Source organism: Argopecten irradians, chromosome 12 (genome assembly GCF_041381155.1).
Source record: "Argopecten irradians isolate NY chromosome 12, Ai_NY, whole genome shotgun sequence".
NCBI classification, from domain to species: domain Eukaryota; kingdom Metazoa; phylum Mollusca; class Bivalvia; order Pectinida; family Pectinidae; genus Argopecten; species Argopecten irradians.
Genome location: NC_091145.1, coordinates 6,172,531 through 6,196,170, shown reverse-complemented (window position 1 = coordinate 6,196,170; position 23,640 = coordinate 6,172,531). Strand labels below are relative to the sequence as shown.

General features: G+C 35.9%; 1 protein-coding gene across 1 annotated transcript; it reads left to right on the top strand.

Moving 5' to 3' along the window:
- The first annotated feature begins 4,961 nt into the window (after positions 1 to 4,961).
- LOC138336404 (uncharacterized) lies at positions 4,962 to 20,082 on the top strand. Its single transcript, XM_069285890.1, has 4 exons — positions 4,962 to 5,169; positions 9,124 to 9,271; positions 10,020 to 10,782; positions 13,579 to 20,082. Exons 1-4 carry the CDS (start codon positions 5,127 to 5,129, stop codon positions 13,687 to 13,689), a joined length of 1,065 nt encoding a protein of 354 aa, XP_069141991.1. The 5' UTR covers positions 4,962 to 5,126; the 3' UTR covers positions 13,690 to 20,082.
- Positions 20,083 to 23,640: the final 3,558 nt, after the last annotated feature.

Here is a 23,640-nt window from a genome sequence, read left to right as displayed (position 1 = left end):
ATGTCATACAACTGTTTAGTCCTTCTAGGACTCGTCAATGAGGGACGTCATACAACTGTTTAGTCCTCTAAGACCTGTCAATGAGGGACGTCATACAACTGTTTAGTCCTTCTAGGACCCGTCAATGAGGGACGTCATAAAACTGTTTAGTCCTTCTAGGAACCGTCAATGAGGGACGTCATACAACTGTTTAGTCCTTCTAGGAACCGTCAATGAGGGACGTCATACAACTGTTTAGTCCTTCTAGGACCCGTGTTAATGAGGGACGTCATACAACTGTTTAGTCCTTCTAGGACCCGTCAATGAGGGACGTCATACAACTGTTTAGTCCTTCTAGGACCCGTCAATGAGGGACGTCATACAACTGTTTAGTCCTTCTAGGACCCGTCAATGAGGGACGTCATACAACTGTTTAGTCCTTCTAGGACCCGTCAATGAGGGACGTCATACAACTGTTTTAGTCCTTCTAGGACCCGTCAATGAGGGACGTCATACAACTGTTTAGTCCTTCTAGGACCCGTCAATGAGGGACGTCATACAACTGTTTAGTCCTTCTAGGACCCGTCAATGAGGGCAAGAGACGTCATACAACTGTTTAGTCCTTCTAGGACCCGTCAATGAGGGACGTCATACAACTGTTTAGTCCTTCTAGGACCTTGAGGGACGTCATACAATTTGGACCTTCTGGACCTGTAATGAGGGACGTCATACAACTGTTCAGTCCTTCTAGGACCCGTCAATGAGGGACGTCATACAACTGTTTAGTCCTTCTAGGACCCGTCAATAAGGGGACGTCATACAACTGTTTAGTCCTTCTAGGACCCTGTCAATGAAGCAGGACGTCATACAACTGTTTAGTCCTTCTAGGACCCGTCAATGAGGGACGTCATACAACTGTTTAGTCCTTCTAGGACCTGTCAATGAGGGACGTCATACAACTGTTTAGTCCTTCTAGGACCCGTCAATGAGGGACCGTCATACAACTGTTTAGTCCTTCTAGGACCTGTCAATGAGGGATTCATACAACTGTTTAGTCCTTCTCTAGGACCCGTCAATGAGGGTCGTCATACAACTGTTTAGTCCTCTAAGACCTGTCAATGAGGGATGTCATACAACTGTTTAGTCCTTCTAGGACTCGTCAATGAGGGACGTCATACAACTGTTTAGTCCTCTAAGACCTGTCAATGAGGGATGTCATACAACTGTTTAGTCCTTCTAGGACCCGTCAATGAGGGACGTCATACAACTGTTTAGTCCTTCTAGGACCCGTCAATGAGGGACGTCATACAACTGTTTAGTCCTTCTAGGACCCGTCAATGAGGGACGTCATACAACTGTTTAGTCCTTCTAGGACCCGTCAATGAGGGACGTCATACAACTGTTTAGTCCTTCTAGGACCCGTCAATGAGGGACGTCATACAACTGTTTAGTCCTTCTAGGACCCGTCAATGAGGGACGTCATACAACTGTTTAGTCCTTCTAGGACCCGTCAATGAGGGACGTCATACAACTGTTTAGTCCTTCTAGGACCCGTCAATGAGGGACGTCATACAACTGTTTAGTCCTTCTAGGACCCGTCAATGAGGGACGTCATACAACTGTTTAGTCCTTCTAGGACCCGTCATAGGGACGTCATACAACTGTTTAGTCCTTCTAGGACCGTTAATGAGGGACGTCATACAACTGTTTAGTCCTTTCTAGGACCCGTCAATGAGGGACGTCATACAACTGTTTAGTCCTTCTAGGACCCGTCAATGAGGGACGTCATACAACTGTTTAGTCCTTCTAGGACCCGTCAATGAGGGACGTCATACAACTGTTTAGTCCTTCTAGGACCCGTCAATGAGGGACGTCATACAACTGTTTAGTCCTTTAGGACCCGTCAGGACGTTTAGTTTTAGGACGTCATACAACTGTTTTAGTCTTCTAGGACCTGTTAATGAGGGACGTCATACAACTGTTTAGTCCTTCTAAGACCCGTCAATGACAGCAGGGACGTCATACAACTGTTTAGTCCTTCTAGGACCCGTCAATGAGGGTCGTCATACAACTGTTTAGTCCTCTAAGACCTGTCAATGAGGGATGTCATACAACTGTTTAGTCCTTCTAGGACTCGTCAATGAGGGACGTCATACAACTGTTTAGTCCTTCTAGGAACCGTCAATGAGGGACGTCATACAACTGTTTAGTCCTTCTAGGACCTGTCAATGAGGGACGTCATACAACTGTTTAGTCCTTCTGACTAGGACTCATGTCAATGAGGGGTCGTCATACAACTGTTTAGTCCTTCTAGGACCGTCAATGAGGGACGTCATACGTTTGTCCTCTAGACTGTAATGGGTCATACAACTGTTTAGTCCTTCTAGGACCCGTCAATGAGGGACGTCATACAACTGTTTAGTCCTTCTAGGACCCGTCAATGAGGGACGTCATACAACTGTTTAGTCCTTCTAGGACCCGTCAATGAGGGACGTCATACAACTGTTCAGTCCTTCTAGGACCCGTCAATGAGGGACGTCATACAACTGTTTAGTCCTTCTAGGACCCGTCAATGAGGGACGTCATAAAACTGTTTAGTCCTTCTAGGACCCGTCAATGAGGGACGTCATACAACTGTTTAGTCCTTCTAGGACCTGTTAAATGAGAGACGTCATATACAACTGTTCAGTCCTTCTAGGACCCGTCAATGAGGGACGTCATACAACTGTTCAGTCCTTCTAGGACCTGTCAATGAGGGGCGTCATACAACTGTTCAGTCCTTCTAGGACCCGTCAATGAGCGACGTCATACAACTGTTTCTAGGACACGTCGATGGTCGATGAGGGACGTCATACAATGTTTCTAGGACACGTTTTAGTGCGTGCGCAACGTGCAGACCGCGTTTATAGCCGTGACGAAATCCCCACTGTACCTTTCCCCCGTATATTTGATGTATTTATACTTTTTTTTCTTTGATTTTTCCTCTATTTTCATCTTTTCACGAATTTGAACCAAATTTGTTATACTTGGAACTTTCTAGACTTTTACATAAGTTTCCGTTAATATACTGTTTGAGAAAATCGTCGCTATCAGCAAGCAAAGCGTTTCCGTTGCCATTTTGGTAAGCACAAAAACATTGTTATTCTAAAAATTAAACTTCGGAAAATTATGAAAATATTATGATGAGCTGAAAATATAGACGATTGTCTATGCTAAATCAAAGAAAAAACGAAAGAAAAAAGTAAGAATACATGGAAGTTATTGAGCGAAAAATCAGTTGTTTTTTTTCCGACTTGCGTACGTCCTCCATGCGCGTGTAACAATTGCATCGCACGTGCTATGAGCGTCGTCTGTTTGTGACCACGGATGTACTCATCAACTGTGTAAAGGGAGATAACTCGTATATTCATTGCGCTTAAAATGCGTGCGCATGTAATTAGAAATGGAGTCTAAAGTTCAAATTTTCAATATGATAATTGGTCAAGGTTTTGATATATATGGAGACGTTCTACATATATCTGCAATGTTTTGTCTGTTAACTATTTGCCCTAGTCCAATTGTTTCACAAAGCACCTCACAAAAAATGCACTTATGATCAAGTAACCCAGCATTTCTTCAAAGTTTTCAATTATTAACTTAATTATTATGTTTATTTATTTCGCTTATTTATATATTTAATAATATTTTCGTGGTACTTGAAGATGATGATGAGGAGAAAATGGAATGAATGAAGTTGGGCAAAGGGAAACCAAGAAAAGGAGATAGAAATAGAGAAAAGACCTACAGTACATATTAGGGACCTCTCATCCACCTACCTAAGAAGGACACAGACAAACGTAGACGTACGTGTAGTATAAGTGCAATGTACATGTAACACTCTAGATTAGCATCAGGTCATAAATACGGGAAGGCCAATCAGGGGTTAGGGGAGCTTTGATTACACCTTGGTACATTATGTACCTGTGTTTGAATGAAGAAAGAAACATACCACCAGAAATTAACTTCATTATATATAGTAACTAAAATCGATCTTTCTAGATTTTTATAATTTTAATACATATATCTTTGCATCTCTGTCCGAGATTAGCGTTTTAATTATTTTAAACAGTGGGCAACATCTCTAAAGTAAGTTTAGAAACATTAAATAAATTTAACTTGGATTTATTTCGTCACTTGTAATTAAAAGTAATGTTGGGATATTTGTCGTTTTATATTTTTTCTCTGTGAAGGCAATCCCTGTAACTCTGATTTCTTTCTATTATACCCGTATACCCTTGTGATACTAGTGATAACTAGTAACCCCTGTAATTTATCGAATTATCGCCACCGATAGCGGCAACAATTGATGACATATATGATAATATTTTCTTGTACATATGTATTTTAAATAAATGATATATTAAGAGTTAACTCAAACCCTTGATTTATGTGTATCATAAATAACTGAATTACACAATATTGCTAACGTAATGTATGCAATAGCATTCTTTCATAATATAATAAATTAAGTCGGGAAATGAATCGGCGAGGAAATTATACACCATCCATTGGAGATATTTTTACGTTCGGCGTATAACTTTTAACGGGTACAATTTGATTTATAACGAATTTTCAAAACAATGGCCATGTAATTTGCAATGCAGGTAAACATATTATTTCTCATAGATTTTGTGTAAACGGTATCTGAGTGATTCAATTTTAAAATAAAATGATGTGTGATGCACGGGAGTCTATGGTAGCTACGCGCCTGCTTGGGAGGCCGTCCTTACATGACCCTGGCTGTTAATAGGACTTGTTAATTTAATAAAAAAAAAAATATGGTCAAATCTCTAGCGTTTTCATGAAAATGCCACTAGACAGATTTTTTGAAATCAAATTGAAGTGTTTATTTAATGTACTTTTAGAAACCAACCAGTATTGTATAAAACTTTTTTTTTCCATTTATGATTTTTTCCACAAAAATATGCCGTATGTGTTTTTTTCCGTCTCGATCAAAAATAGCCCAGTTCACTGAGTACCGCTGTGACGTCAGCACATGATGGTGACCTTTCGGTGGTCCTTGTGTCACCAAATATTTATACAATGGTATGATGGTAGAACCGTTATAGCCTGTCTGTCAGTCAACTGTACACAGACCTCCATCAACAATGGCGAAGCAGGATTCCAGTCGAGATCTCCATACCTCTAATAGTAAGTCCAAATTTATATTTCATAAATAATCATTTTTCAATACCAGTAACTAATAACTCCATTTTCGATTCTATACATAAAAATATATATTTGTGTGGCTTTTTTTTTCTTCAAGCATATCGGTTCAGTTACAGATATAGAAAAATATAATGATTAAAAATATAAAAAAAAAAAATCATTATCAGTATTATAATGTGACCGGGTGGGGCGTGCTTTTTCTGTGTCTTCGGCAGTATGCTTCAGTGAGCTAGCACTATAAAAAGTGCAGGAATTCCAATATAACAAAGAGACACACCATGAACATACCGCTGTCTCCCTTCTGCGTTTCACTTTTTTTTGTAAATTCAAAATGTTCACTTAAATCACCAGTGCGACGATGTCTGCTGTAGAATCTATTTATAGCCTTAGTGTGAAATCATACTGTAAACTTGGAAATTTACGCGAGGGGGGATTTTCGCAAATTAAGTTGTTCCACCGCGAGAATTTCCATCGCGCGTAAAGTTTTGTGAAGATATAAACTATGTTATAGTCAAAAGGCTGAAGTTATTTATATCGCTAAAGTGAGACCGACGTGAAATGTCTACTCTTACAAAGCGCGAAAATGAGCACTCGCAAAAAAATATCCACGTTTACATGTTTGCTTACAATTTAGTGTAGTTGTAGTATTTTGGATTATAAACAAATAAAAAATATTATAGTGGGACAAACAAAAAATACAGTGATCCCCAATCTTTTTTCTTTTCTAAGCTGCAAAATTTGAGAGAAAAAATAATCATCAAATCTTTTTGTGGTTTCCCGTCCAAAAAATGATGGTGTTTTGATCTTCAAAATTGAGGGCTAGGAGTAATATATATGCAACTTATTAATATGGGCAAATAGAATAGGACAAATGTGTTTTTAAGTTGCTCCATCGCTTACAAATGGTATTTTTTTTCTTTATCAGATACAGAGGAAGGCAAATTAGGATTTTTCTTCAGTTACAAAAGTTACTTACTTTACACCATTACTACCATTGAAAACTTTGAACTTCTAACTTTACTTCAAAATAGAAATATTAAAAATAATTATTGCATCCATGAAAACAAATCCGTGGCACTATGTCTTATTTGGCATGAAGTACTGGTTGTGCATGTACAAAAGCAAAATGATTTATTTATTTATTTTAATTAGACATAATATATACGAATAAATGCCAATTACTGTTCAAATGATGAGTATCGTTTTTGCTAGTCCGCTAAACTTGCCTATATTATTAAATAAAAAAGCGTAATAATATAGACAGGTTAAGCGGACTACGTTTTTGCATGCGTGCACAGTCGGAGGTGGAGCATCTTTAACTTTTATCACTTTAAAAGAAAACACCGGTTTTATAAATGCTGCAAACAATCATACTTATCAGACAATCATTTTGGAATATATAGCTTCATCTTGTAATGTTGATGGCCAACACAGTGAAATTCATATTAAATCACACATAATGTTAAAGATGCTCCACCGCCGACAGAGCATAAATGTTATTCATCATTTTAACAATAACTGGTGTTTAATATATGTATACCTAATTAACAAAAAAAAAAAAAAAAAAGTAACATAATTTATTTCGCCTTCGGTGCATGCGCAAACATTACTTTATTCTATATTGGACATAGTGCAAAGGAATTTTTTCGGGATGCAATTAATTATTTTTCATATTTTTAACTTGAAGTAAAATTAGACGCTCAAACTTTTCAATGATGGTAATGGTGTAAAGTAATTAACTTTTGTAACTGAAGAAAAAAATCTAAATCGTCTGCTCCTGTTTTTTATGGTGAAAAAATACCGTTTGTCAGCGGTGGAGCATCTTTAAATAAATAATTATAGTTGATTCACAATAGCTCAAAATCGTTTAATCAACCACAATATGACTTTTATTTCATTTTCAAAAATTTTGTAAACTCCCATTTAGAAATAAAAAAAACATTCATAGAGGAAAACTTTTGAAAAGTTCATGAAAGGTTTGATATTGTAAAATTAAAACCCAGGCCTTGGCATTATCAATATTGACGGTTCACCAGCTGTCAATCAAAAACCCAAGGTATCACTTGTGCTTTTACATTTTACTTGGTTTTTTTAAGTTATTATTATTAATTAACGTTCCATGAACAGCCAGGGTCATGTAAGGATGCCCCCCATGTATGGGATGTATATGAAGTGCGAGGTGCGTGTTTTGAAAGACTGCGGTATATTCATGGTATGCTCTCTTGTAATGTAGAATTCCTGCCCTTTTATAGTGCGATATATCACTGAAGCATGCCACCGAAGTCACCAAGCAACACACCCCACCCGGTCACATTATACTGACAAAGGGCAAAGCAGTCGTCCCACCCCCTGTATGATGAGCATTTTGCAATGTTTGTGCTACGGCTCATGCTTCAACATTGGATAGGTACACGATCGGTCAATTAAAATTTTGCTTTTGGTGACACCAAGCAACACACCCCACCCGGTCACATACTAACAAAGGACGAACCACAAAGGACGAACCAGTCGTCCCACTCACTGTATGCTGAGCATTTTGCAATGTTTGTGCTACGGCTCATGCTTCAACATTGGATAGGTACACGATCGGTCAATTAAAATTTTGCTTTTGGTGACACCAAGCAACACACCCCACCCGGTCACATACTGAAAAAGGGTGAACCAGTCGTCCCACTCCCTGTATGCTGAGCATTTTGCACTGTGTGTGCTAAGACTCATGCTTCAACATTGGATAGGTACACGATCGGTCAATTGAAATATATCGAACATTCTTCTTTATTTTATAACAAAAATAACTTAATATTGTAGTACTGATTTGATATATATTTAATTATTGCTTTCGTAATTAAGAAAACTATTATAAGTGAAAAGTAAAACTATAACACAATAGAGGAGTGAATATGAGAGAAATGCGTTCTGTGAATAATCTGTTCTCCACCACATCACATACACCAAGGGTCAGACTCAGGGTTATAAAATAACAATGTGAAGTTTTGGCCTTTTTCTGTGACATCACACATGTTTGGTGACATTTACGTATAGTCGGGCGTGAACAAATTTGTCGTTTGTACATTTTTTTTTTTATGATAAGGTTTTCAATATCATTTTTATTAATGATCATCCCATACCAAAAATTCATGAAATAAAACACATAAGGACTGTGGCTTCATTATATATTTGCAAAGGCAGTATTGTCTCTGCGTTTCTAAAATTTTATCGCAATAAAGCCATTCTCTTTGAAATTGATTCCACATTTCTCAATGTGGTATAAAAATAACTTTATTGCGAATCTCTCATAAAATTGTCGTTTGTACATTATCATGAGCTTTTGGTCTTCAGCTTTTCTCTAATTGGAATCTGTGAAAAAAACGTAATAAAAAATGAAGAACCTGTATTTTCACCTTCAAAATTTAGGGGGTAGGGATAATATCTACTGCTATTCTGAGCAAAAACGATGGTTTTTTTACTGTGTGATGTTGTTATTTTCTTAAGGAAAACAATCGGTTTTGTCAATTTTGAAAATATTCAATAATAGTTCTCAGACGACCAGTTTGGAAAATATCGTTTTAGTTTTTCGTGTGTATGTTCAAAACCGTGAAATCCCCCCTCCCCCCCCCCCCCCCCCCAAAAAAAAAAAAAAAAAAAAAAAAAAAAAATCACAGTCGGGGTGAAATAGCTGTCTTTGATTCACAGTAGCTCAAAATCAACAATCACCATATTGCTTTTACTTCATTTTCAACTATGGCATAACGTCCAATTTCCAAAAATCTATATTAGAAGAAAAGTTAGTCATCAGAAATTTTTACTTTTCACCAGAGCAGATCCATAAATATAATCGATTTGATATTTTAATAATTTTCCATTATGATAACGTCTATTTGTTTATTTTTGTCTTATTTTAAATACCTATACTTGTATCTATGGATTATATTGCAGTATCATCAACTGTTTCTACCGTCTCAGTTTTACCGACAATAGCTGGTACCAATAGCGTTATGTCAGCGGTGAGCAATGTTACCATGGGGACATACTTACCACAACAACCGCAAGGAAATTCTAAACGCACCATCACTGGATCAGAACGGTAAGTGACAGATCCATCCTTAAAACATCCTCGATAGTCCGGGGGTTACTATCACTGACGTTATATCCACCCCTAAACTATATCATAGTGAAACTGAAGGCAAAAGAAGACATGTTTCAGTAACCATTAATTATGCAATGTTAAAAAGTGCAATTTATGGAAATAATGGAGCAGAATTTTCTGTTTATTTTTCATTCTTATATTCACACTCTATTCTTGTCCCAAAACCCCCAATTTCAGAAGGATCGAACCCTCATTAGAGAAGGGGAAAATGCTTTTCGTATCAGATATTCCGTTTTTGGTCAGCTGATTATATTGGAAGGTGGCCTAAATCACTTAAACGCTTGAAAATAAAGAGCGATAGCACATAGCTTCAACCGGATGAAGATTACGTTTGTCAGATCATGAAAGCGTTTGAACCACTCGATTATATTATTAGCTTACTTATAAGCAACATATCGTTGGTGATTACCCATGATTCCCCTCCCAATATGTACGATTGGATATTAAGGAATGGGTTTTTCCTTATAGTGCTTCGCACTTCGTGCACTTCATGCCCTTATAATATTATTGTTTCTTGATGAATACCAGTAATATTTCATTTCATGAGGTGGATATATAACTGGTATTCATCAAGAAACAAGGAATATTCTCTATGTATTTGCTGCTTCTTTTACGATTCCAAATAAAGAAAAAATGCATTACAACCATACTGAATGTTAAAAAGTGAATTGTTCTTTTTTTGTAGTCGACGATTTTCCCCGGGGTACGCCGCAGTGTCTTTGGCGTTGGCGATTATTTCCAATCCCGTATTCGGCATTTTAGCAGTACTTGCATATCAGAGAGCAACGCGCTATGGAAAAGATAAGAAAGACATGGATAATGCAAAGTACCTGGCCTTAAGTTTCAGTCTCGGAATTATTGGGGCGTCCATTACTTCACTGACTTTAGTGGTTGTATTTGTCCATACAACACACGAGGACAAAGTGTTGCTTGTTCAGTCCGACAAAGCTATAAAGTCGAACAAGGCATCAAACGTAAGCAAAGAGCTTGGGTCTCTATTTGAGAAGATGGTGTTTGATAAAGTGAAAGCGGAGCAACAGCGACAAAAAGAATCCCGATATAGACCATCTTCATCAAAGTGTGTTCGGCTTGTGGATGTTGCATGTGAAACAAAACCATTTTCTTATAATGAGAGTGCTGTTAATATCTATAATCAGAGTGCTGAAAATGACTATGATGACGGTGCTGAAAATAACAGGGTGACAAAAATTAACATGGAAGGCGTTTCGGATCTCATGATGGGGAAAAGTAATCTAACATCTTTATTGGAATTAAACATAGAAGGAGTCAATAAAACGAGTAACGGGATCAAGCAGGATTCTAAAATTGCAAGAAGTTTCGAGGACACTATCAAAGGCGGATCCAGAGATAAATCGCCTGGGAGAAGAAAGCGAAACAGAACAAAAAGAGAACTTAACGCATGTCAACAACTACAGCAGCTGCTGAAGGTATACATCTTATATACCGATTATAACCAATGTATAATCTAACCAATTACAAAGTTAAACACTAACACGTTCATCAGTTATAAACATTCGTGTGTTACTATGGGAGTTAAATTCTGTTAACCTGCTTTAACACGATCCTGTCTAACCAGTATAGTCTAACCACTAAACACTTATAACCGTTGTTTCTAACTACTAAACACTTAAAACCGCTGTTTCTAACCACTTAACACTTATAACCGTTGTTCCTAACTACTAAACACTTAAAACCGCTGTTTCTAACCACTTAACAGTTATAACCGTTCTTTCTAACTACTAAACACTTAAAACCGCTGTTTCTAACCACTTAACAGTTATAACCGTTGTTTCTAACCACTTAACAGTTATAACCGTTCTTTCTAACCACTTAACAGTTATAACCGTTGTTTCAAACCACTAAACACTTAGAACCGCTGTTTCTAACCATTTAACACTTATAACCGTTGTTTCTAACCACTTAACACTTATAACCGTTGTTTCTAACCATTTAACACTTATAACCGTTGTTTCTAACCACTTAACACTTAGAACCGTTGTTTCTAACCAATTAACACTTATAACCGTTGTTTCTAACCCCTAAACACTTAAAGACGCTGTTTCTAACCACTTAACACTTACAACCGCTGTTTCTAACACTAATTAAGCATTTCGATAATGGTGCGCGTTAGCCCATCATGATAGATATACATTTATATAGTCATTCTCATTATAATAGGAAAAGGAGAGAAGAATAAAGTATAAAAATAAAAGTTATACGCTTGTATATTGAAAAATATCATTTGATGGAACAGACAATTATATGGCGAAAAAGAGTTGAGTTCTAGCAACTTCCGGCGTGTTGCCACGGATAACCGACTAAACAATAACAGTAGATGAAATAGTCCCAATGATAAAACAGGATATATATACAACGATAAGTACAACAATTCGTTCCATTTCAAATATTTTCATAAGAATATATTTCTATATTGAACAATTTTCAGAATATATGATATTCTTCAGTGAATTATCACACTGACGTTAAACCCTGTCATTTCTTGACCTCTTGAACTCTGATTGTGCTATTAGTACACCAGAGCGTAACTGCCAATGTAAATATTGGAAATTATCATACATTGGGCCTAGTAACAACATATAGGTACTGTGCAGTGGCAATGTAAATATACACTTATAACCGCTGTTTCTAACCACTAACCATTTATAACCGCTGTTTCTAACCACCAATTAGCTTAACCAAGTTAACGAGGCCAACCACTGACCATTGTAACCTGTGTAATTATTTAACAGCTAACAAAGGACTAAATACGGCAATGACTCTTTTTGGCCCCTAAATCTAACAAAATTCAAATTAAGTATTTAGAAATTAAGTTGCTGCGTTTGAAATATTGAAAATGCCCTGATAAAAACTTAATGATATTTTTATTGACAGAAAGTATGTTTTTGCTCTATAACCATAGTAACTTTGCATAAATTATGCAAATTTGAAAATTTGGTCAATTTTGGCATATTTTTTGATAGTATTTCTTTTAAAAACAATGGAGCACAACATAGAACAAACTTTATATATTTTTTTATAAAGGAATTAGCAGATACGAAGAATACATCATTTTGAGAAATATAAAGTTTGTTCTAGAATGCGCTCTATGTTAACTAGATGAAAAACTGCATAAAAAAGGTCAATTTTGATGAAATTTTCACATTTTGCATGATTTATGTGTAATAAAAATGGTTGCCATGGCAACTAGAAATGCTATATTACCTAATAACACTATCAAATATGTCAGGTATGTAGTTAAGATTTGAAATGCAAGATTAACATCTTAAAATAACAGACTTTGAAACATAGCGGATTTGGGGGTCACAAAAGACCCTTACCATACCTAGTCCTTTGAAACGAATATACCTGACCACATACTAGTCTCACAACCAACAAACCCAATCATCACCGACTACAAAATCACAAGATTAGTTAAAGTCAGACAAACTGTTAGCTTGAGTCCAAACCAGACAAGAAAAACATGGATTGATCTGTGAATATAACCGGCTATATGGCTATAATGTAAACAAACATTTTCGAGACATTGTCGTTGTCATTTGGACGTGTTTACGATATATTTTGACATATTGTTCTGCTTCCTCTTTTTCTCATTTGTTGTGCGTTGTTGGGACTATACAGGGGCATATGACCACTACTCTTACTATTATTTGTCAGATTTTTGCGGTGATGAAAATCCGAAATTCCGATTCTTACGTGAATTATACGCGAAATTTATTTGCACGCGACAATAAGGTGGGGTACAGTAATAATTTAATTTCATATGTGACACTAATTTTTATTGGTTAGATCTTTGAGGTTATTTTTCAATAGACCGAATGAATTGTACGTCAACGTCAAGTGTTATGACTTCATACATACGAAGCGTTTTCGCGGAATATTTTAAAAGCGGCACATTCATTGGCCAAACTGAATTATTGGATAAGATATCGATGCGCCACAACTAAATTTGTTTTATTGTAAGAGTAAATAAGTAAAATCACTGAAATTTATGTCTTAGTACCTGATTGAGTTAATTATATTAAATTATAAGCATGATTCTCAATATCATTTGGGTTTATGAAGTCATAGACAAACTACGCTTTGCGTCTGTGGAGAATATGTCCGTCCGTTTTTTTGTATATATATTGTGAATAATGCTTAAATAAACCAGTTATTGGTGCAATGATAAAACAGTGATTGACGTGTTGAATATTTATTTACAGGAAACATCGATAAAAGTGCGAATGAAGATGAAGGATCCGTTTTCTGGATGGATCCCGGTGGTTGTTGAAATCAGTGATCATACAAACTGTGTTGTTGTCGATAAGGTTTAGCATGTAGTGAATATTTGTTAACAAAATAAGCCAAACTACTTATTTCCACTTCATTCATTAGAGGATGTGACATCATACCATTAGGGGTCACGCTCTGAAGACCTTTATACTCGTTATTCTGCATTTGTATATTACAGTTATCTTCCCTTGCGGGTAGGTATTGATTCTGACGTCATGTGTTTACGAGCGTTACGTCATCATTTTCATACAAAACGAAGCGAATTTTGCTCACAAAATAATGACGTCATAATCGAAACCTACCCGGAAGGGAGGTAACTCTGTAATATGCAAAGACGGAATTCCGTCTTTGAAAATTACAGAGTTAGCTCCCTTGCGGGTAGGTATCGATTGTTACGTCATTATTTCGTGAGCGCAATATACGTCATTTTCTCCGAAACGTATGACGTTACGCTCCCAAACACATGACGTCACAATCAATACCTACCCGCAAGTGCAGATAACTCTGTAATATGCAAATTCGGAATACTTAAGACTAAATACTTCACCTACCTACATCTGCTGAAAACGATATTTCGTCAGAACATTGTTATACTGTAAACATGAAACTCTGTTGTGCTCTTTTTGCAAATTCACTTACATATGTAACAGGGTAATAAATCCGAGTCGTCCTTATACACATACCCGGGATTATGATTTTGACGGTTCTTGCAAACGTTTTCTTCTCCGACAGGAAATGTGGAGTCTGTGGCCCCATTTAAATGTTGTTAGATCCACTATAAAACGTAATGGGAATAAGGGTTTGGATTTTGATAAAATTGAATAAAGAGCATGAATGTGAAAACGTTTAAATTATTCATTATTATATGTGTTATGTCCAAAAATCTAAATGTGGTATTTTCATGTAAAAAGATGAAATTATATGTTTACTTTTTATCATTCTATGAACAACACTCACGTTTCCATTCGATTTTTCATTATTATAAATGGAGCATTTATGTTTTGCATTTTAACACCTTCTATATTGTTTTATCCGGATATTTTTTACTTCAACAAGCACGTGACCACGACAATGGGGGAAATCCCACAAAATTTTAAACTAATTGTTTCCAAATATTTCCCCCTACATTTTCCCCCTACATTCAATTTGTAGATTATTTAATAATCGTATATGAAGGGAATATTTTGGGAAAAAGTACCCTATTTTCATGTATAAGAAATATATTTCTAGAAATGAAAATTCACTGTATCAGTGAAAGAGGATATCTCAGATAATGTGGTTTATAAATCAGTGAACTTCACTGTAGTTGTGAATGGGAATAATTAGCGTACATGTACAAAAAGTTACGTTCCATAACCCTTGGAGATATTAGTTCCGCACAAACGCTATCGGGTATCACGTGATTCATGAATTAGTAACAGCATGAATTAGTGTGTTACATGTAAGTATTATGAATTAACACATTTGGAATTAAGAGTTTTTACTTGGATTAGTGTGTGTAAGACATAATGAATGTGTAGCAGAAATGGTTAACATAGCTGTGTTAAAAGTACATGCAAGATTGCGCATCGAAGACAATTTTATGAAATTAAAGTGACTCTGGGATAAACATGAGTACCTGTGTCTTAGGGTTTAAGGGATTAGCATGGATGTTTGAAGAAATTAGCATGGATGTTTTAAGATATCAGCATGTATTTTTGAGGGATTAGCATGGATGATTAAGGGATAAGCATGGCTGTTTAAGGGATAAGCATGGATGTTTAAGGGATAAGCATGGATGTTTAAGGTATTAACATGGATGTTTTAAGATATTAACATGGATGTGTAAGGGATAAGCATGGATTTTAATGGATTAGCGCAAATATTCAAAGGGATTAGCATGGATGTTTTAAGAGATTAGCATGAATATTTTAAGAGATTAGCATGAATGTTTAAGGGATTAACATTGATGTTTCAACGGATTAGCATGGATGCTTTGAGGGATTAGCATGAAGTTCTAAAGGATTAGTATGGATGTTCAAGGGATTAGCATGAATGTTTTAAGGAATTAGCAGAGATGTTTAAGGAATTAGCATGGATGTTTTAAGGATTAGCTTGAATGTTTTAAAAAATTAACATGGATGTTTTATAGGATTAGCATGGATGCTTTAAAGGATTAGCATGGATGAATTAAGGGAGTGGCTTTGAATGTTTTAAAGAATTAGCATAAGTGTTTATGGGATTATCATAGATGTGTTCAGGGATTAGCATGAATGTTTAAGAGATTAACATAGCTGTTTTCAGGGATTAGCATGAATGTTTAAGGGATTAGCGTGGATGTTTAAGGGATTAGCATGGATGCATTTAGTGATAAACATGGTCATATCTATGGATTAGCAAAATTGTGTTTTAAGGATAAGCATGAGCGTGTTTAGGAATTATGGCCTTGTTTTAAGAATTAGCATGGTTGTATTTTAGGGAATAGCATCGACGTGTTTCGAGTGTTTGGAGGCATTGGTTTAGTATATTTGTGAGTGGATCCGTTGCTCGATCCCTTGCATTATGGTATTTGTGTATTAAGATCATTGTTAGTCAGGCGGTTCGATTACTAAAGAATTCCATACTCTATAACAAGCAGTTTTCGATGTTTATAAAAACAGAATTTGCTTTTCAAGTCATTGGTATTATTGTTATTATACCATCGTCTAACTACGAAGATCGCTAGCCAGGAAATAAAAAATATGCAAGGAGGTACCCATGAATATTAGGATCGTGGTTATAAGTGCAGTGTGGTTGCTGAAGTATATATAATTGTTAGAAAGGTTGTGGTTACTAAAGTATATATTATTGTTAGTGCGGTTGTGGTTACTAAAGTATATTATTGTTAGTGCGGTTGTGGTTACTAAAGTATATTATTGTTAGTGCGGTTGTGGTTACTAAAGTATATTATTGTTAGTGCGGTTGTCGTTACTAAAGTATATTATTGTTAGTGCGGTTGTGGTTACTAAAGTATATTATTGTTAGTGCGGTTGTGGTTACTAAAGTATATTATTGTTAGTGCGGTTGTGGTAACTAAAGTATATTATTGTTAGTGCGGTTGTCGTTACTAAAGTATATTATTATTAGTGCGGTTGTGGTAACTAAAGTATATTATTGTTAGTGCGGTTGTGGTTACTAAAGTATATTATTGTTAGCGAGGTTGTAGTTACTAAAGTATATTATTGTTAGTGCGGTTGTGGTTACTAAAGTATATTATTGTTAGTGCGGTTGTAGTTACTAAAGTATATTATTGTTAGTGCGGTTGTGGTTACTAAAGTATTTTATTATTGCTAGCAAGGATGTGATTAATAAAGTATATATTATTATTAGTACGGTTGTCGTTACTAAAGTATATATTATTATTGTTAGTGCGGTTGTCGTTACTAAAGTATATTATTGTTAGTGCGGTTGTGGTTACTAAAGTATATTATTGTTAGTGCGGTTGTGGTAACTAAAGTATATTATTGTTAGTGCGGTTGTGGTTACTAAAGTATATTATTGTTAGTGCGGTTGTGGTAACTAAAGTATATTATTGTTAGTGCGGTTGTGGTTACTAAAGTATATTATTGTTAGTGCGGTTGTGGTAACTAAAGTATATTATTGTTAGTGCGGTTGTGGTTACTAAAGTATATTATTGTTAGTGCGGTTGTGGTTACTAAAGTATATTATTGTTAGTGAGGTTGTGGTTACTAAAGTATATTATTGTTAGTGCGGTTGTCGTTACTAAAGTATATTATTGTTAGCGAGGTTGTAGTTACTAAAGTATATTATTGTTAGTGCGGTTGTGGTTACTAAAGTATTTTATTATTGCTAGCAAGGATGTGATTAATAAAGTATATATTATTATTAGTACGGTTGTCGTTACTAAAGTATATATTATTGTTAGCGAGGTTATGGCTACTGTATATACTATTGTTAGTATTGTTGTGGTTATAAATGCGGTTAAGGTTATAAGTGCGGTTGTGGTTATAAGTGTGGTTGTGGTTATAAGTGCGGTTGTGGTTATAAGTGCGATTGTGATTACAAGTGCTGTTGTGGTTATAAGTGTGGTTGTGGTTATAAATGCGGTTGAGGTTATAAGTGCGGTTGTGGTTATAAGTGCGGTTGTGGTTATAAGTGCGGTTGTAGTTATAAGTGCGGTTGTGGTTATAAGTGCGGTTGAGGTTATAAGTGCGGTTGTGGTTATAAGTGCGGTTGAGGTTATAAGTGCGGTTGAGGTTATAAGTGCGGTTGAGGTTATAAGTGCGGTTGTGGTTATAAGTGTGGTTGAGGTTATAAGTGCGGTTAAGGTTATAAGTGCGGTTAAGGTTATAAGTGCGGTTGTGGTTATAAGTGCGGTTGTGGTTATAAATGCGGTTGTGGTTATAAGTGTGGTTGTAGTTATAAGTGTGGTTGAAGTTATAAGTGTGGTTGTAGTTATAAGTGTGGTTGTGGTTATAAGTGCGGTTGAGGTTATAAGTGCGGTTGAGGTTATAAGTGCGGTTGTGGTTATAAGTGTGGTTGAGGTTATAAGTGCGGTTGAGGTTATAAGTGCGGTTGTGGTTATAAGTGCGGTTAAGGTTATAAGTGCGGTTAAGGTTATAATTGCGGTTGTGGTTATAAGTGTGGTTGTGGTTATAAGTGCGGTTGTAGTTATAAGTGCGGTTGTGGTTATAAGTGCGGTTGTGGTTATAAGTGCGGTTGTGGTTATAAGTGCGGTTGTGGTTATAAGTGTGGTTGAGGTTATAAATGCGGTTATGGTTATAAGTGTGGTTGTAGTTATAAGTGCGGTTGTAGTTATAAATGCGGTTGAGGTTATAAGTGCGGTTGTAGTTATAAATGCAGTTGTGGTTATAAGTGCCGTTAAGGTTATAAGTGTGGTTGTGATTATAAATGCGGTTGAGGTTATAGATGCGGTTGTGGTTATAAGTGTGGTTGTGGTTATAAGTGCGGTTGTGGTTATAAGTGTGGTTGTGGTTATAAGTGTGGTTGAAGTTATAAATGCGGTTATGGTTATAAGTGTGGTTGTAGTTATAAGTGCGGTTGTAGTTATAAATGCGGTTGAGGTTATAAGTGCGGTTGTAGTTATAAATGCAGTTGTGGTTATAAGTGCCGTTAAGGTTATAAGTGTGGTTGTGATTATAAATGCGGTTGAGGTTATAGATGCGGTTGTGATTATAAATGCGGTTGAGGTTATAGATGCGGTTGAGGTTATAGATGCGGTTGTGGTTATAAGTGCGGTTGTGGTTATAAGTGCGGTTGTGGTTATAAGTGTGGTTGAGGTTATAAATGCGGTTATGGTTATAAGTGTGGTTGTAGTTATAAGTGCGGTTGTAGTTATAAATGCGGTTGAGGTTATAAGTGCGGTTGTAGTTATAAATGCAGTTGTGGTTATAAGTGCGGTTAAGGTTATAAGTGTGGTTGTGGTTATAAATGCGGTTGAGGTTATAAGTGCGGTTAAGGTTATAAATCTGGTTGAGGTTATAAGTGCGGTTAAGGTTATAAATGCGGTTGTGGTTATAAGTGTGGTTGTGGTTATAAGTGCGGTTGTTGTTATAAGTGTGGTTGTGGTTATAAGTGCGGTTGTTGTTATAAGTGTGGTTGTGGTTATAAGTGCGGTTGTGGTTACTAAAGTATATATTAATGTTAGTGCGGTTAACGTTGTTGTTACTAATATATAAATGTTAGTGTAGTTGACGTTTTAAATTGCTTTTATTATGTGACAAACCAGAAATACTGTCTACAGGACAAGAAATAACAACATATAGATATGAACAATATGTATGACATCTCGTGAAATTTTCTATGAAAGTGATGAAATAGTTTCTTTTTTTTCACATTTCACCATTATGATATCTCCTGCCAGTTTCCCTGGAAGAGTGGCGTGTCCTTTAGCAATTTATTTTCATTTTTTTCACGTTTCTTAAGATTCTATTCTTCTATTTTTATTTGATGAATTATATGCTTTATATTGTTTGTAGAGAACCGATAGAATTTGTCTCATGGTAACCCGTGATTGATGTGAGAACTGGTTCACGAGTTGGCCTACTGCATGGCTAACATATTCTTCACTGCACATTAGCTTTAGCGTGGTTGCACAACAGACGGAGGCCTCGTGGTCTACAGTTGGTAGGATGCGTGGCATATGCTATATTGATGTACTGTGCGAATGAGTTTTATTTCTTCCGAGTTCACATTATTAAATGGTGTTAAAATAAATTATTGCCCATTTACTCTGGTAATATTCCTGCAGTATCAAAACTTCATATATTCTCTCTAATTCTATTGTTGTGCCACATTTGTTCTACAATAATTCTGATTCCTACGTAATGATAAATAAGTTCTGCCATATGTTCGTTGGTCCTGAAGAGGCATTCTGTGTACTCTTTGCATATATTTTCTTTGTTATTTTACAAATACAGTGCATGTGTATTAGTGTTTATGATCCCGTGCCCCATCCCTATCCATACCAGCTGTGAGCTGATAACCGTTTTGCAAAACTGTATGAAAGGCCGTAAGCGATCTATATTAGTTTCCATTGCTTTTTTATTTGGCTTAACAGGATACAGTGAAATGCCGAAATAGTAGACCATTGGTGGAAGGTTTTCGCATAGCGTTGAATATAAAATTACATGTATATGCTTAAATATGTACTTGTTGTTAGTTATTGACTTATTTCATTCTTTAGAAAATTAGGATGTTTGTTAAAAACATTTTGATCGGTTTATTTGAATATTTTTAGCGACATTTTGATCATTATTTGCATTGATGCATAATCACATTGAAAGCGATGAAACCGCTTGTTAAATATTGTAAAATATTAAATATGGTAAATAAGTGAAGATTAATTAAGATCGATATTTTATATTTTAATTGATACCACGTTTCATATTTGTCAATTCTTTTTTTAATAAAGCTATAATTTGTAAATGCCATTGAATGAATTCGTGGAATCCCAATAAAAATTTTGTTTGTTAAAAAATACTGCTCTTTTATTATTCGCTTTCATTTCCCAAAAATATGCGCGTTGTTAATCCAAAACATGTTTTTGCATTTGTTTTTCCTGTAATTAAATTTTTTTTTAATTTCAGTAAAAAATGAATTCACAATTCAAGCACTTTTAAAAAATATATTTGACGTATTTATCATTATCAGAATACCACTGAAATTTAAAACAAATCACCAAGTGCACATCTGTACATGTAGCATGCGACATTAGCACAGACGATGTAGGTAACACGTGACTGGTGAGGAGCGAGGTCAAGGGTCTGTAGGGGTCCTCTAACATCAACACGCCATTGTCAGGCGGACTGGGTTCTGTCAAATGCACTGCGTGCTAACTGTAAACAATGTGCGAGCTACAACACACGGTAAACCCAACAGCGAAACATCAATCTAGTGACTTTCCGTCCGCTTTCCTCCATTCAACCAGACTCTTTTTGACGCATACGAACGTAAATTCAAAACTAAATCGAAATAGAGCAAGACATGACGAAGAAATCAAAGTTATGATTTTATCAATTAGGAAGAATGAAAGAGGTTGATTTTGCCATTTATTCATTTTTATGAACTATGTTTCATCATTTTGAGTCATCCGACTAAGTTTCATCATTTTGAGTCACCCGACTATGTTTCATCATTTTGAGTCACCCAACTTTGTTTCATCATTTGAGTCACCCGACTATGTTTCATCATTTTGAGTCACCTTCCATGTTTCGAAAGTTTGAGTCATCTGACCATGTTTCGTCATTTTGAGTCACCTAACTGTGTTTCATTATTTTGAGTCACACGACTTTGTTTCATCATTTTGAGTTACCAGACCAAGTTTAGTCAGTTTAAGGCATCTGATCATGTTTCATCATTTGAGTCACCTGCCTGTGTTTCATCATTTTGAGTCACCTGACCATGTTTCGTCAGTTTGAGTCACCTGACTGTGTTTCATCATTTTGAATCACCTGACCATGTTTCAGCATTGAGTCATCCGACGATATCTGAACATTTTGAGTCACCCGACTATGTTTCATCATTTTGAGTCACCTTCCATGTTTCGAAAGTTTGAGTCATCTGACCATGTTTCGTCATTTTGAGTCACCTGACTGTGTTTCATTATTTTGAGTCACCCGACTATGTTTCATCATTTTGAGTTACCAGACCAAGTTTAGTCAGTTTAAGGCATCTGATCATGTTTCATCATTTGAGTCACCTGACTGTGTTTCATCAGTTTGAGTCATCTGACTCTGTTTCATCATTTTGAATCACCTTACCATGTTTCAGCATTGAGTCATCCGACGATATCTGAATATTTTGAGTCACCCGACTGTGCTTCATCATTTTGAATCACCCGACTATGTTTCATCATTTAGAGTCATCTGACTTTGTGTCGTCAGTTTGAGTCACCTGTCCATGTTTCGTTGTTTTCAGTCACCTGACTGTGTTTCATCATGTTGAGTCACCGGACTTTGTTTCGTCAGTTTTAGTCACATGACCATGTTTCGTCATTTTGAGTCACCTAACTGTGTTTCATCAATTGAGTCACCCGACTATGTTTCATCAGTTGGAGTCACATGAATATTTTTCATCATTTTGAGTCAACCTATAATGTTTCATCATTTTGAGTCACTCGACCATGTTTCTTCAGTTTGAGTTACTTGACCATGTTTCAGTTTGGCTTACCCGACTATGTGTTTTGAGATATGAACCATTGGTAAAATTCAAAATTACTTTAATAAGATTCATTTAGCATCACATTGCATACATATAATATCGGGAAGCAAGTTTAAACCTTAAAAGGAGTAACACTTGTTTGTTGGTATTTTCATAGTACAAATTTTGCATTTAAGATTAGCAGATGGTGTTGAGTCACCTGACTGTGTTTCATCATTAGAGTCACTTGACCATGTTTCGTCAGTTTGAGTTACCTGACCATGTTTCATCATTTTGAGTCACCTGACTGTGTTTCATCAGTTTGAGTCATCTGACTCTGTTTCAGCATTTTGAATCACCTGACCATATTTCAACATTGTGTCATCCGACGATATCTGAACATTTTGAGTCATCCGACTATGCTTCATCAGTTTTAGTCAGCTGACCATGTTTCGTCATTTTGAGTCACCTGACTGTATTTCATCATTTGAGTCACCCGACTATATTTCATCAGATGGAGTCACCTGAATATTTTTTATCATTTAGAGTCAACCAACAATGTTTCATCATTTTGAGTCACTCGACCATGTTTCGTCATTTTGAGTTATCTGACCATTATTTAATTTTGGCTTACCCGACTATATGTTTTGAGATATGCACCATTGGTAAAATTCAAAATTACTTTTAATAAGATACATTTAGCAACACATTGCATACATATGATATCGGGAAGCAAATTTAAACCTTGAAAAGAGTAACACTTGTATGTTGGTATTCGTAGTACAAATTTTGCATTTAAAATTAGCAGACGGTGTTGTGTCGAATTGCAGAGGTATTTATCCCTCATTTGACAGCCCTGGTGTCTAGGATATTCTAGATTTAGTATTGTTAATAAATGTTTACGCACAGTAGTTATACACGTGTACCAGTACAAGACCTTTAATGCGTGTTCATTTTATTTAATATTTCACAAAAAGATTCGTAAAAATTCGAGACGAGGTTCATAAAATCTCAAATAAAATTAACGTATTTTTCAGATATTTTTATCACAAAACTACAACCTGCTTTTCGAAGAAATTCTATGTCAGACGTTTCGCACAATTGTCACGACTTCCTTGAATGGTGACGTCATGTCTTTGTTTACTGACAATTGACATATAGCTGAAAGGGATTACATAAGCGAAATCACTGTGTATAATGAATTGTTTTACTGCCTCTTGCTACAGAACATGCCCAACAATGGGATGCGACGGGCCTTTGTTTTCATGTCGGAACATGTTGCACCTGTGTTTGTATTTGCATTATTCTCATATGCACTATCCACTAAATTCATATCGAATGAAATACATTTT